We start from the raw sequence: 13541 nt of genomic DNA on the forward strand, positions 1-13541 counted from the left end.
AGACGTTATGTAACTACCCACATTCTCGCGTACCTTGTGACAGATCAGGGTTTAAACCCAGGGAGCCAGACTCCAGATCTTGCCATCCTACTGCCAGACCACTCGATCTACCGACCTGCTTCCTCCTTTGGAAGGTCGAGGTGCTGGGGTGACCATCGAGGTCCTTTCCAGCACAGATCCTCTGATTTGGGGCTCACGCCTCACCTGCGCATGCAGAGGTCCTGTTCAAATGATGCAGGATTCCACTGCAAGGCAGGCACGCCGAGTGTGTGTGTGTGTGTGTGTGTGTGTGTGTGTGTGTGTGTGTGTGCAGGACAGGTGAACTTGTGTCCTGCCACCTTGCTAAGACGGGGGAGAATAAGAACACGATAGCACAGTGCAAAGTCTGCAGGAAGACTTGCAGGGTTAGTCCTCCATCAGAAGGGCCAAACCGAGATCCACAGGGCTAGAAAATTCTGTGTGGTTCACCTCCATTTTGTGTCGAGTGACCTTGGCGTCTCCCTGCTCTTTGCTCGGCGCTGCACACCCCTGGTCTGAGAGTCCCTGGCCAGACAGGCTAGGACGCCCTTCGAAGGGAACCTCGCCTGGCTCTGGGCAGGCGAGGCCGCCTCCATGGACCCCTGGCCACACGTGTGTCTTCTTTGCAGGCCCAGCAGCCATGGCCCATTACAAGGTCGAGCAGGACGACGGGCTGACCGTCTACTTGAAGTATCTACTCGCCGTCTTTAACTTCTTCTTCTGGGTAAGTGAACCCAGCGCGCGCCACCCGCTTCTCCAGCACTGCGTGAGTCAAGCCGTCTTTGCTTTTTGTGAGTCCTTGTTCCGGAGCTGAGTTTTTCCAAATCAGAGACCACCCATGGGCAGATTCTGCCCACCTGAAAGCAAACGTGTACATCTGCTACCGAGGGAGAGCATAAGACTCGGCTTGCAGGTTGGTGTGGAGCCCGTAGCGCACAGCATCCGGGCGTCGCGGTGAGCTTGGGTCCTGGCCTCAGTCTGCAAGGTCTGGCTCTTCCTCCCCCGCTAACTTGCGGCTCCAGTGCCTGGTGGGAAATGTGACGGCCTCAAATAACTGCTTGTTTTCCTTTCGAAGCCCATTTGCCTTTCATGATTCACACTCTCCAGGCCCGAGGCAGAGAAACATAAGTCCTGGGGGGCCCAGGCCTGCCTCTGTGCGTCGGGAATGGTCTCTGTGGCGACTCCCCCCGCCCCGGGGAGACCACCCGGGCTAGGTCATCCAGGAAGAAAGGAGTCTGTCCGCTTGAAGCAATTGTCCAGATAATTGGTAGCAGGATGCCATCAGGTCCCCAAAGAGCCAGACACACTGGAATGTGTCTGCAGAGGCAGAAGAGGGCTAACGGTGCAGGCGCTGCCGTCAGCAGACAGGCTCTGCTGTAGGCAACTCACCTACGCTGGCTGAGCCTGTGTCCCCAGTTAAATGAAAGCTATTTGGCAATGACCAGCCCGCTTTTTTGCCTAATATAACTTCCTTGTTCCCAGCCCTTCTGCCTAGAAAAGTCTTTCGTTTTGTATGGCTCTCGGAGCTCCTTTGCATCTGCTAGATGGGATGCTGCCTGATTCAAATCGAGTTTTGTTCAAATCAACTTAACATTTTTAATGTGCCTCAGTTTATTTTTAAAATGTGTTTATTTATGGCTGCGTTGGGTCTTCGTTGGTGCGCGCGGGCTTTCTCCAGTTGCGGCGAGCGGGGGCTACACTTCGTTGCGGTGCGCGGGCTTCTCATTGTCGTGGCTTCTCGTTGCGGAGCACGGGCTCTAGGCACGCGGGCTTCAGTAGTTGTGGGACACGGGCTTTCTCCAGTTGCGGCGAGCGGGGGCTACTCTTCGTTGCGGTGCGCGGGCTTCTCATTGCAGTGGCTTCTCTTGTTGCGGAGCACGGGCCCTAGGTGCGTGGGCTTCGGTAGTTGTGGTTTGCGGGCTCAGTAGTTGTGGCTCGCGGGCTCTAGAGCGCAGGCTCAGTAGTCGTGGCGCACAGGCTTAGTTGCTCCGCGGCACGTGGGATCTTCCCGGACCAGGGCTCGAACCCATGTCCCCTGCATTGGCAGGTGGATTCTTAACCACTGCGACACCAGGGAAGTCCCTCAGTTTATCTGTTAATAGTGTATTTCACAGATGCCCTGAAATGGTGTATGTGAAATGCTTAATTCCGTCTCTGCACACAGAAGGCATTCAATAAATGCAGTATTTTGGATATATTAGATGTAGAAGGCCCGAAAATGCCACCAGATCAACCTGCTGGTAAGGCAGGGCTGAGTTTCCCTGTTGCCATGGCAAAGGATGCACTCTCAGAAGCCTCTCTGAAAGGCGGAGGCAAAGCTGGGCTGTGTTTGCCTTTTCAGAGTCTTCCACTAAGATTAATGAAATTGCTTAATGCCGGGAAGGATCATGGTGTAGTGGTTAAGGGTTGGTACACACAGCAAGGCAAGGGTTTAGAAGAGTCTTGGAGGGGAGACATACAATGCTATCTATTCAAAAGTTAAACAATCTGACGTTTGCTTAAATGCTTTTTGCAAAGTTCCTGAAACGAACAATGAACTTGTTTTATTGGCAACTTTTCTCTTCCTGGGCGAGCGTTTCCTGGAATAGCGAAGTTGTATGGATGAAGACAGTGGAATAATAAAGCCACAGTGATATGATCAGGTCACTGTGTAGGCGTAGATAGTTTCGATTCTCAGAGAGAAATCCGGTGGGGTGTTTAAGATTCTCGCTGAGTGAGGATTTTTTTTTAGAATACAGTGAGTCCCTTACATATGAATGAGTCCCGTTCCGAGAGCGCATTCAAAAGTCCAGTTTGTTCGTAAGTCCCACAGAGTTAGCCTAGGTGCCCAACTAACACAATCGGCTACATAGTACCTCACTGTAATAGGTTTATAATATTTTTCACACAAATAATACATAAAGAAACACAAAAAATAAAGAAAACTTTTAATCTTATAGTACAGTACCTTGAAAGATACAGTGGTACCAGTACAACAGCTGGCACACGGGGGCCGGCGTCGAGTGAACAGGCAGGAAGAGTCGCTGACCGGGGAGGGGGAGGGGGTGGGGGGGGAGACGGTGGAGCTGAAGGGTCGTCAGCGACAGGAGACGGAGGAAGCTGCAGCGTCACTCACGCCTGACGCCGATGGCACAGGTCCTGGTCCCTTGCTGGAACCAGGTGCACATTTGCGTCTCTGAAAGCTTGCACCTTGAAGGTTTGTATGTAGGGGGACTTACTGTAATAAGTGTGCTTTTCCAGCTCACAAAGTCTTGTGTATCCACTAATAATCGACAAAATACTAAAAAATATAAGTCAGAAAAAAAAATGGCCCATATCTCAGGGTATTAGGCTCCTAGGGTGCTGTAACAAAGGAGCATAAATTGAGTTGCCTAAGACAACAGAAACGTATTGTCTCACAGCTCTGGAGGCCAAAATCAAGTCCACAACAAGTGTCAGCAGTGCCGTGCTCCCTCTGAGACCCTAGGTAGGACCTTCCTCGCCTCTTGCAAGCGCCTGGTGGTGGCAGACGTCGTGGAGTCCTTGGCTTTCGACCGCCTCTTTCCAGTCTGTGCCTCTGTCGTCACATGCTGTCCTTCCTGTGTGTCTGTCCTTACACAGCATTTTCTTCTTCTTGTAAGGACCCACTCATGCAGGGTGAGGGCCCGTCCTAATGACTTTACCCTAATTAGTTCCGTCTGCAGAGATCCCAGTTGCAGATAAGGTCACATTCACGGGTACTGGGGTTAGGACTTGAGCAAGGCTTCACGGGGACACAATTCAACCCATAATACGGTCTACCCAGAAATGACCACTGCGGACATTCCTTCTAGACTCTGCCCTGGCCGGGACTACAGATGGCGTGACCCGCGGGGGGGGTGGCAGTGAGCATCGGGATACCTGGGGAGAGTCAAGGGATTCAGGAAGCCGCATTGACAAGATCTGGTCATTAATCAGATGCGGTCGAGAGGGCAGAGGTGCCTAGAATATGTAAGTCCATCCCCGCGGCGGGAGCCCGGGAGGGCAAGCAGCGCGGGGTCGGATGGCGAGGTCCGACGCTGGCGGGCTGCGTTTGAGTTGCCAGGAGACCCTCTGAGCAGAGATGCCCAGTGAGACAAGTCAGCTCAGGGGTCTGGGTCTCAGACGGGCATCGTCTCCACCCCCACGGTGGTTGCAGCCACGGGATTGGGTGAGACTCCCAGGGAGAGCATGGGGGCTGAGAAGTCAGGCAGGAGAGAGACGTGGGAGTCCCAGATGCCAGGGGTGCAGCCAGGGTCCACAGGGTCCCCGTTTGCCCTGTCTAAACCAGGAGAGACCGGCACACTGGACCGAGTGGTCACCCCGGCGTGGGGTGGGGGGAGCAGCCAGAGCCGAGGCGGGGGGAGCCAGGAAGACAGTGTCCCAGAAGCGGGAGATGGGGGAGTCGAGTGTGTTAAAGGGAGAGGACGCGCCACGCATCTTAAGGCCTGGCAGTGGCCGCACAGAGGTCGGTGGAGGCCATGGTGGGAGCGCTCTCAGGAGAGCGGTGGGCAGGGGTGTCGAGGGAGCGGGCTCTCGGTGTAGACAACACCCGCCGGGCACCCGGAGCAGAGGAGGCTTATCGTGAGTTGCTCAGCGCAAGACCCTGACCGTGCAGGGGGGCCTGGGAGGGGGAGCGGGCGGCAGGCCTGGCGACCACCCGTGGGGTCCCTTCCACCTGAGCGGACCTGGGGTCTGTGGGGCAGATGGGCGGCAAGTGTGTCAGCCCAGCAACTCCCCATACAGACCTCCCTGCTTTGAGTTGAAAATACCCCTGCCGGGGGGTGGGGGGGGGGCCTGGCTGGATGCGGCCCAGCTTCCAGGGACCTACTCGCCCCAGGCCTCCTCCCCACGTGCGGCACGGTCGGTTTCGATGGTCCAAGCCTCGGGGTCCCGGCCTCCACCCCCTGGGCCCCCTGTGACCTCCTCAGTAGACAGGGGCCAGACCCCCGGCCCACCTCCTCCCGCGGCAGAGCACAGCCTCGCACATTTGTCAGCGCACAGCCCCTGGGAGTTTTCGAGACCTCCCCAGGGAGGGGCCTTGTCCGCGAGGACCCCTCCCACACACCCTGGGGTCCGGCTGCCGGCCCTCCCCGCTGAGCCTCTCTTATAAGACTCGTGGCGGAGCCAGTGTCTGCGCAGTGGTTGCTCCGCAGCCCCAGGGGGTCCCCACCTCTTCCCCCTTCCCTGTGGAACCTACGCAGACAGCAGGGAGGGTCCCCAAAGAGCCCCCATCCGCTGTCCCCTGTGCCCCCCTGCACGCACACGGAAGGGGACCTGGATGGCAGAGGCAGGTTGACCGGGTGAACTCTCACGCTTCCTTCCTCCCCAGAACTGCGGTCCCTTCCCCGTACATCACCTTGCTACGCCGTCCAAATCCAGCACAGAGAGGATAGGGAAGCCCAGGTCCTCCCTGCGGGGTCACGATGCCTGGCGTCTGAGAGGTGCTGCTGGATACAGACCTTCCGCGGGTTATCCCCTGCGATCCCAGGTCACCCCTGGTGGCCGTATCACTGTTACCCTCATGTTACAGGCAGGGGCAGGCACACCCAGTTCAGAATCCTGCCCAGGGTCTTGTCGTGGCGATAAGGAAAGCTGGGGCTAACATCCAGGTATTCTGGTCAGTGATCGTTGAAAATCTATTCCGTGGCATTTATTAAGCATGTGCTAAGTGCCAAGCCCTGTCGCGGACGCTTGGAATACGTCCGTGGACAGAGCTCCCAGCCTCCATGGAGCTCTCTGTTGCACGCCTTCCCTGGGCTGTGCATCCACGGCACCCTGCCGGTGCCCCGAGCCTGTGAACGGCTCTACGCGAGCCCTGTGCTACCAAGGTGGAAGCAGTCTGCCCGAGCCCCGGAGCTGGAGGCCCCCTCTCTCCGACCCCTAAGCCGGTGAGCCTGGCCATCAGCTCTGACGTTACCCGCTGCCTCCAGCTCTGAGTCCTGCACTTTCCCAGTGTCCCGGGTGCCTGGAAAACTTGGGCTCAGGTTCGGGCTCAAATTGAGACCCCACTGTCTATTTGCCATGGAAGATTAGGTGCCGCGGACTGAACTGTGACCCACAGGGCTTCATACGTCGAAGCCCTAACCCTCAATGTGACTGTATTTGGAGACAGGGCGTTTAGGAGGTGATTGAGGTTAAATAAAGTCACAAGGGTGAGGTCCTAATCCCATGGGACTGGCCTTACAAGTAGAGGAAGAGAGCTCTCTCTCTAAGCCTGCCCAGAGGACAGGCCATGAAGACACAGTGAGGAGACAGCCGTCGTCTGTAAGCAAGGAAGGTCCTCACCGAAACTGAATCAGCCGGCGCCTTATTTGGAGGACTTCCAGCCTCCAGAACCGTGAGAGATAGAAATAAATTTCTGTTGTTTAAGCTGCTCTGCTATGGCGTTTTATTAGGGCGACCTTGAGCAGACTAAAACATTAGGCGAATCGCTTAATCTCACTGAGCTTCACGTTTTTCATACGTTAAACGGGAATATCAGTACCTGTAAGAATTAAAGATGAGTATTCAGAAAAACATTTCGCACAGTGTCTGGCACACACCTACCTGGTGCTTAGCTGTTGTGATTAGACTAAGGGGCACGCCTCATGTCTAACAGCTTTCCGTGTCCACAGCTCTGGCTTGGAGGCTTTGGGGATCGTGACCCATATACGAAATCCATGGAAGCGTAAGAATTGCCCACATGAAGCATCATTGACGAAGCTAAGCTTACCCTTACCGTGTGCAGTGCACTCGGATGCTTTCTCCTCTGCAGCGTGGTGGTTTGGTTTGGTTTGGTTTTTTAGCACAGGTCACCACCCACCAAGTGTAGCTCACAGCCCTAAATGGTTACATCCCAAAGTTTGAGACACCCAGAGCAGTGAGGTGGGGGGAGCAGCACCCCCTCCACCCCCAGGTGGGCAGGATTCAGGTGCCAGTCATGCAGCGCAAGGTCTTGATGAGGCTTTAAACCAGGTCTCCACCAGCTGCCACCATAGCACAATATGAGGGTTATAAATCGTCTTACGCTCCAAAGTGATTCTACGAGCACTCTGTAATTATCTTCCTTCCCATTCTGTAGATGATAAAACTTCAGCTGAGATGACTGGCAGAGTTCTCGGTCAAGTGTGGGTTTTCTGACTCTGCGTCTGGTGCCCTTCCCATCTCCATAGACCACTGACTCGTAACCATAGCCTTAGACCCACCACTCTGATGCCTACTTGGACTCCAGAACGTCCCCAGGAGTCAGGGTTGAACCTGGATTAGGACGTTTTGTTGGTGTGGACAGTTCAGACACGCAGAGCGTGAAGAATATAAACAGAACGGAAGTACAGCATCACAATACACACCCGCATCCTGTATCTAAGCTCTGCCCCACCTCTGGACCCCTACCCCCAACTCAACCCATGCCTGCCCCCCATCCTTCACCATCACCCCGCCCCTGACCCCCACCCCACCCCCACCATGCAGTTCGACCAATGCAGAGTTGAACATGACCATCTCACTGGGCAGGGGCGGCCCCCTTGGATACAGCTCTGGGTCAGGAACCAAAAATGCCAAAGCTTTCACGACCCTAAAAAAGAAAATGTGACCCAAGCTTCCTGTGCAGCCGCCTAGGAAATGCTTTACCTCCCCCTCCCATTTCCTGCACGGATTCCTGCAGCTCCCATCACCCCTGCAATGTTGTTCTCTAATGTATTATTTTAATTAGCTCCTTGGCAGTGTTAATAATGAAAACTTTTCCAACCTCCCAGGAGCTCCGCAGGCTGTGGGAGAGCCAGGGAAGCAGCGGCTCCCTTGCCTGGGGCTGCCACCTCTGCTGGGGAAGCTCTGTCCTGCCCGGGTGCTGGCTGCAGTGTCAGCACCTCCCTCAGGGGCCAGTGGGGCTCAGACTCCAGGGGACCCCTGGGATCCCTTAGGGGGACGCGGGCCGAGACAGGAGGCGGCGGTGATGGAGGACTCGCCCGACCAGGGCAGTGAGGTGGCTTGAGAGCATCCCTCCAGGGTCCCCGCGGAGGGCCTGGCAGGGAAGAGCCCCTGCTCAGCCCCCTGCCGAGGGGAGAAGCCTTCACTCTGTTCACCGTCATCCCACTGATGGTGGCCCCTACCCACCTCCTGGGACAGATCATCTGAGGAAGCACAGCTGAGGGGCCCCGTGGCCGGCGTCTCTGCTGCGTCCCTTCTTAAGGTGCTGAAGTCGCAGGACCCCGTGGTGTCCGGGCATCCTGCCTCTCTATGCTTCAGCATCTGCTGGGGGACAGGCCCCTACTCGGGGGGGAATGCACACCTGGTCTGCCCAGGGCCACGGTGGGGAGACCGGTCCGGGAGGAAGCCTGTGGTGGCCACTCTGAGCCGTCCCCGCTGCAGCCCAGACACCCCTCAGCTTGCTTGGGGGTGTCCGCAGCCCAGTGGGTGAAGAGGGCGTGAAGTGGACGTCAGGTTTTCTTGAGTTCTAGGCCCCCGGTCAGTCACGGGTCCTCGGCAAAGTCACTGCTCTCTGGGCCTCAAGTTTCTTCATCCAGAATATAGAAGCGTTAGACCTGACTCTTTCCTCTGTCCCCCTCCTCTGTCCCTCCTCCTTCCATGGGGAGTTACAGGGCATCTGTCATACGTGGAGGGCTCTGCTGCGGATATGCTAAGATGAGTGAGGTTTAACTGAGAATCTAGAGGGGGAGGCAGACAAAGTACCGGATGCAGCAAACACGCCGGGATGCCCGTACCTGCAGAAACCCGTGCGGCGTGGACTAGCAGGGCGGACAGGCTGATTTGCTGGGAGGGGGGCGGGGACAGCGCCAGGCAGCATCCCTCCAGGTTCTGAGCTGAGTGTGGAAGAGAACAGGTGATCTGAGTCGCCTCCCAGCCGGTCCCATGAGATGTGCCCGTGTGATGAGGAGACTGGCCCTTGCTGTTCCTGCAAGAGAGTGAGAAGTCCAGGGTGGCCACGACCATGGGGGTCCTTGTCTGGGCCGTGGTGGTGCCATTGATGAGACTGGGGGGGGGGAGGGGCGCGGAGGACAGGGGTGGATCTAACCGGGTGAACACTCATCCAGCCCCCAGTCCTTCCCAGTGCAGGTGGTGCTTGGCACCTGGAGGCCCCCAGCAAACACTCAGGGGAGTGGCCTGCACCACCACCACCTGTGCGATCTCCGCCCCCTCCCCGTGCCACGGGCACCCCGGCACTGCGGGCAGAGAGCACTCCTGCCCCGGGGTCCTCCCGCGTTGGGAGCCCCAGCGTCCTGGGCCTGCTCCACCGGCTGGTCCCCTCCCCGATCCCAGCCCAGAAGCCATTCAGCAGCCTGACGAGGAGAGGAAAACCCTGCAATGATTTTTACACTCCGCCTGCTTTCCTCTGGGTCTGCAGCCTTAGGTCTCTCAAGACTCAGTGTGCGTGGCCGCTCAGGCTAATCCTTCTCCCCATGATGACAAGCAAATTTTTGGCCATGTTTCTTCTCTATAAACGGGCCGTTCCTAAAATTACACGGCCCGGGTGACCTGCCCGCCCCTCCCGGCCTGCCTGTGGCCTGGTTGGTAAGAAGGCCAGCTTCACCCTCTGCAGGGTTTTCTGGCTGATTGGCTACAGGCTAGGGTTTTGAAAAATGTACTTAATATTCCAAAGAAATCCAACCCAGTTTCTGTAAAGAGCCAAATACTGTTGAATCAACTCTATGCAAATAGCCGTTGCCCAGCTCAGCAGTGTCACTTGGCTCCGGCCCCAATCGGCCTTCCTCAGGGCCTCTTCCACGGCTCTTTCTGCTGACCCGGCGTCTCTGAACCGCTTGACGAAAGCCATGAGCATCTTGCTGGAGGTGTACTGGCAGATGGTCGTGGACATGTCACCCATGCAGAAGACCTCAGAGCTTCTCATCTGGCCATTTTACAGATGAAGAAACTGAGGCTTCCAGAGGCGAAATGTCTGCACAGTCACACACTTAGTCAGGGGCACGGCCAGGGCTGGGACCCAAGCCCCCTGACCCCTTTCCTCCCAAGACCCCCTCCCTGGTGATCCGTCTCGACGTTGGGCGGCTTCGACTTCTCCTGTCCAAAGGAAAGACCGTTTTCTAAAGAGCCAACCGGGTCCCAAGCAGGACAGCCCCTGAAGGACTTGAAACCGTCTTGCTCCCGATGGCAAATCCCACTGGGTGTCCCCAGCAGACGCTATGTGACACCCCAGGGGAGGTCTGGGGGCCCCACTGACTCGGACTCGCCTCCTGATTTCTTCTGCACGTCAGGACCAGTGGGAATTTGTTGCTTTCCAGACCTTAATCAGGACGGTGTGTCCGCCCAGACCCTCCCCTGTGGGCGAGGGCCCTGCTGCCACCCTGGCTGAGCTGCAGCCCTGCCTGCTTTGCGAGATCCCAGCCGTTGCTGTGACCGGGACACACTCCTCTCTTAGGGGGTCAGTGTGCTTCTCCGCGGCTGCATTTCTCACAGCGCCCCCCTCCCTCCCCTGGGAGCACATAGTCTCTTCCTTTCTTGCGTAATTTAACTTTCCTCGGTTTGGACTGAAAATCCTGCTCCTCGTCACCCCCCCTCCCTTCTACCCCAAAGCTCCTATCAAAGCAAACACCCTGATGCAGACAGGGAAGTGGCGGGAGGGAGGGTCCTGAGCTGGGCCGAGGGCCTCCAGGCCGCGGCCCCAGGGGAGGATGTTCTTGGGATCCTGCTGGGGGAGGGGACAGGACTGACCCCCGTTGACTAGGAAGCTACGCCGTGGTTCTCAACTGGAACCACCTGGGAACTTAGTAAAGCATCCGGGCCTGATCCCACCCCCAGAAATCCAGTCACCTTGGTGATGTTCAGAGGTCTCTGGGTGGTGGTGTGGCCCAGCTGAGAAGCACTGCCTTAGAGGGTGCAAGGTGGAGGGGGCCCCAGAGACGTCTACACCGGGGTCACTGTGAGATGCAAGATGAGGCCTCAGACCCGAAGATGAGCGCATTATTTTATGCGGATGACGTTTCTCTGGGCAAAGCGTCCAAAGCTTTTTATCAGATTCTCAGTGGGTTCCATGTCCCCCAGCAGATTAGGTGTCCCCACGTACCCCTTTCGGTGGTTCCAGATCCGATGCTAAGCCTGTGGGGTTGACAAGCCTAATGGATGACGTGCCTATATAAAGACACTACACGCGTCAAAAGTTAGATCCACTCAGTGTGGTCACATTGACTGTTTCATGCTGCTCAGAATCTCTTCTTGGTACTTCCACGTGCCTTTGATTAATAAAAAATGAGAAATGAACTATTACTTAATGCACTGTGTTTGATAGGCAGAAACCCTTCAAAACATAAGACCCGTGGGAAAAAGTAATCAAAGGGGCCCTTGGTGGTTATAGATTGGGAACCACTGGTCTAACACGTCCACCTTGTTTGAGAGATGAAGAAACTGAGGCCCAGAGAGGTTAAGGGACCATCTTTAGGTCACACAGCCAGTTATGCACAGTTGAGACCCTCCCTCAAGCCTCCCGGCCAGGCTGTAGGGGCAGAAAGATTATGTGCAGAATATTTTGCTGGAAACCCTCACTTGACACAATCCTGTTGACCCAGATGGAGAAAATTCCTCACTGGTCCTGGAGGTTATGTGGCCAGAGGTAGCCCACGCTCCAGAGAATTAGAAAGCCTGTTGTAGTCCAGGATTTCATCCAGCCTAAGATACCATCACTTGTAAGATACACCATTGTTTTCTGTACCGCAAGGCAAGAGTGCGGCCAAGCGTGGTTGTAAGATGCCATCAACCGTAAGATGTGTCTGGTTTTGGAGATGTTAAAATGTGAGAAAAAATATGTGCCGTAGAATCAAAGGAGGTGGATTCCATTTGGAGCTGTGCGACGTCCTTCCACCTGGTTCTCTTACCCGCTAGAGGTGCTAAGGGCGATGAAACGCCCCTGAAAAGAAAACAGATGTATCTGAAAAGCAGGAGTGGGTAGGGGAGCAGGCCCAGCCCAGCGTGTGCGATCCCAGGACAGAGCCCCACACTGGCCCTCAGCAGACCTGGGTTTGCATCTCAATCTCGAAACTCTGGGTGGGTTTCTGGGGGGCGGGAGGGGGGGTGGCGTGTGCAGGAGGGTGTCCTCTAGAGCACGCTCTATTCTCTCCAGCCTCCATTTCTTCAAATGCAAAAGAGAAAATGCCTGCTCCCACCTGCCTGCCCTAAGCCTCCTGAACTATTGTGAGGCCCAGAAGAGACTGTGGAAAGTTGAGCCATGGAGGCGCCTGGTGCAGACTCGTTGCTAAGGAGCTTCCGTCAGCCCCGCTGAGGTCTGCGAACGGCAGGCGGGTTATATACGGAGTCATCGGGGCAGAGTGGGACCGAGCCCGCTGGGGCTGCCCACCTTCGGCCACACTCAGGACCCCCTGAGGGGGCAGCGGCCCCCATCTGAGAAGAACTCGTCGTCAGATGAGGCAGGGAGGCTGGGGGCCAGACGGACATCTGCCTTCCCAGGAGCAGGTGGCAGATCTGGTCACAGGTTCCGGGGTCCTGCCCCCCCCAACCCTGGGCAGACACCCCTGCTGCTCAGCATCTGGCACCTCGGGGACACACACACACATACCTTGCCCAGGGTCACAGCCACAGAAAGGGTCATTCAGCCTCGCTGCAGAAGGAACAGGGCAGCTGTATTTCCCAGGCTCCCCTCCTGGGATCAGGGCCGAAAGGGATCAGACGGTCAGCAAAGAGGACACCTCCCCTCCTGCTCGGTGTCCTGCCGTCCCAGAGCGACTCCAGCCTGTGGAGCGTGTGTCTTTTCCTTTGGGGGGGGGCTCGGCGGAGCCGCAGGCCCGGGCTCCGAGCTGGGGCTGGCCCTGCCCTGTGTCGCCCCGCAGAGGCGGCCCTCGGGCAGCTCCCCTTCCTCTGCTGGCCTCGTCCTCTGTGTCTGTAGAGCAGAGATGAGAAGCCCAGTCGCGCTTCCCCCACAGGCGATGAGAAGGGGGCTTGTGAAAGTGGCCCGCCAGGGATGCAGGCCGGGGAGGAGCGCTCGGGGTTGGGGACGGGGACGGCGGGAGGGGGTCCCCACAACTGGAGTGTCCCTGCCTCATGACGGGGACGCAGGGGCATCGTGGTGGGAAGCACGGGACCGGGAGTCAGACCTGGATCCAGACTCTGTCCCTGCCTCTCCCCTCGACCATGGGTAAGCCTCTGTTTCCCCATCTACAAAATGGGCAGCCAGACACTTCCCACGGGCTCCTCAAAGGACCAAATGAGGTGATGCGCGAGAAGGGCCTCGTAGGCTGTGGGTGCTCAGACCTGGTGTCCCGCAGATGGGGGGTGCCGCGGTCATGGCCGTGGGCGTCTGGACCCTGGTGGAGAAGAGCGGCTACCTCGGCGTCCTGGCCTCCAGCACCTTTGCCGCGTCCGCCTACATCCTCATCTTCGCGGGCACGCTCGTCATGGTGACCGGCTTCCTGGGCTTCGGTGCCGTCATCCGCGAGGACAGGAGCTGCCTCTCTGCGGTGAGTGCCCGCCCAGCCCTGCCCAGCGCCGTGGGCAGGGGGAGGGCCACCTGCCTGGGGCTTCTGAGAGCCTGGCCCCTCGACCAGGCTCCGCGCTGACAGCCC

General features: G+C 57.2%; 1 protein-coding gene across 1 annotated transcript in view; it reads left to right on the forward strand.

Annotated features, from left to right (window-relative positions):
- The first annotated feature begins 650 nt into the window (after positions 1–650).
- The window catches only part of TSPAN11 (tetraspanin 11), a 37574-nt gene continuing 24683 nt past the window's right edge, over positions 651–13541 (forward strand). The window contains exons 1-2 of the mRNA XM_024128978.3: positions 651–742; positions 13245–13436. Of these exons, the coding sequence (XP_023984746.2) occupies positions 659–742; positions 13245–13436 (276 nt within the window). The 5' untranslated portion in view covers positions 651–658. The remainder of the gene's footprint in view (positions 743–13244; positions 13437–13541) is intronic.

Source organism: Physeter macrocephalus, unplaced genomic scaffold (genome assembly GCF_002837175.3).
Source record: "Physeter macrocephalus isolate SW-GA unplaced genomic scaffold, ASM283717v5 random_433, whole genome shotgun sequence".
Lineage (NCBI taxonomy): Eukaryota > Metazoa > Chordata > Mammalia > Artiodactyla > Physeteridae > Physeter > Physeter macrocephalus.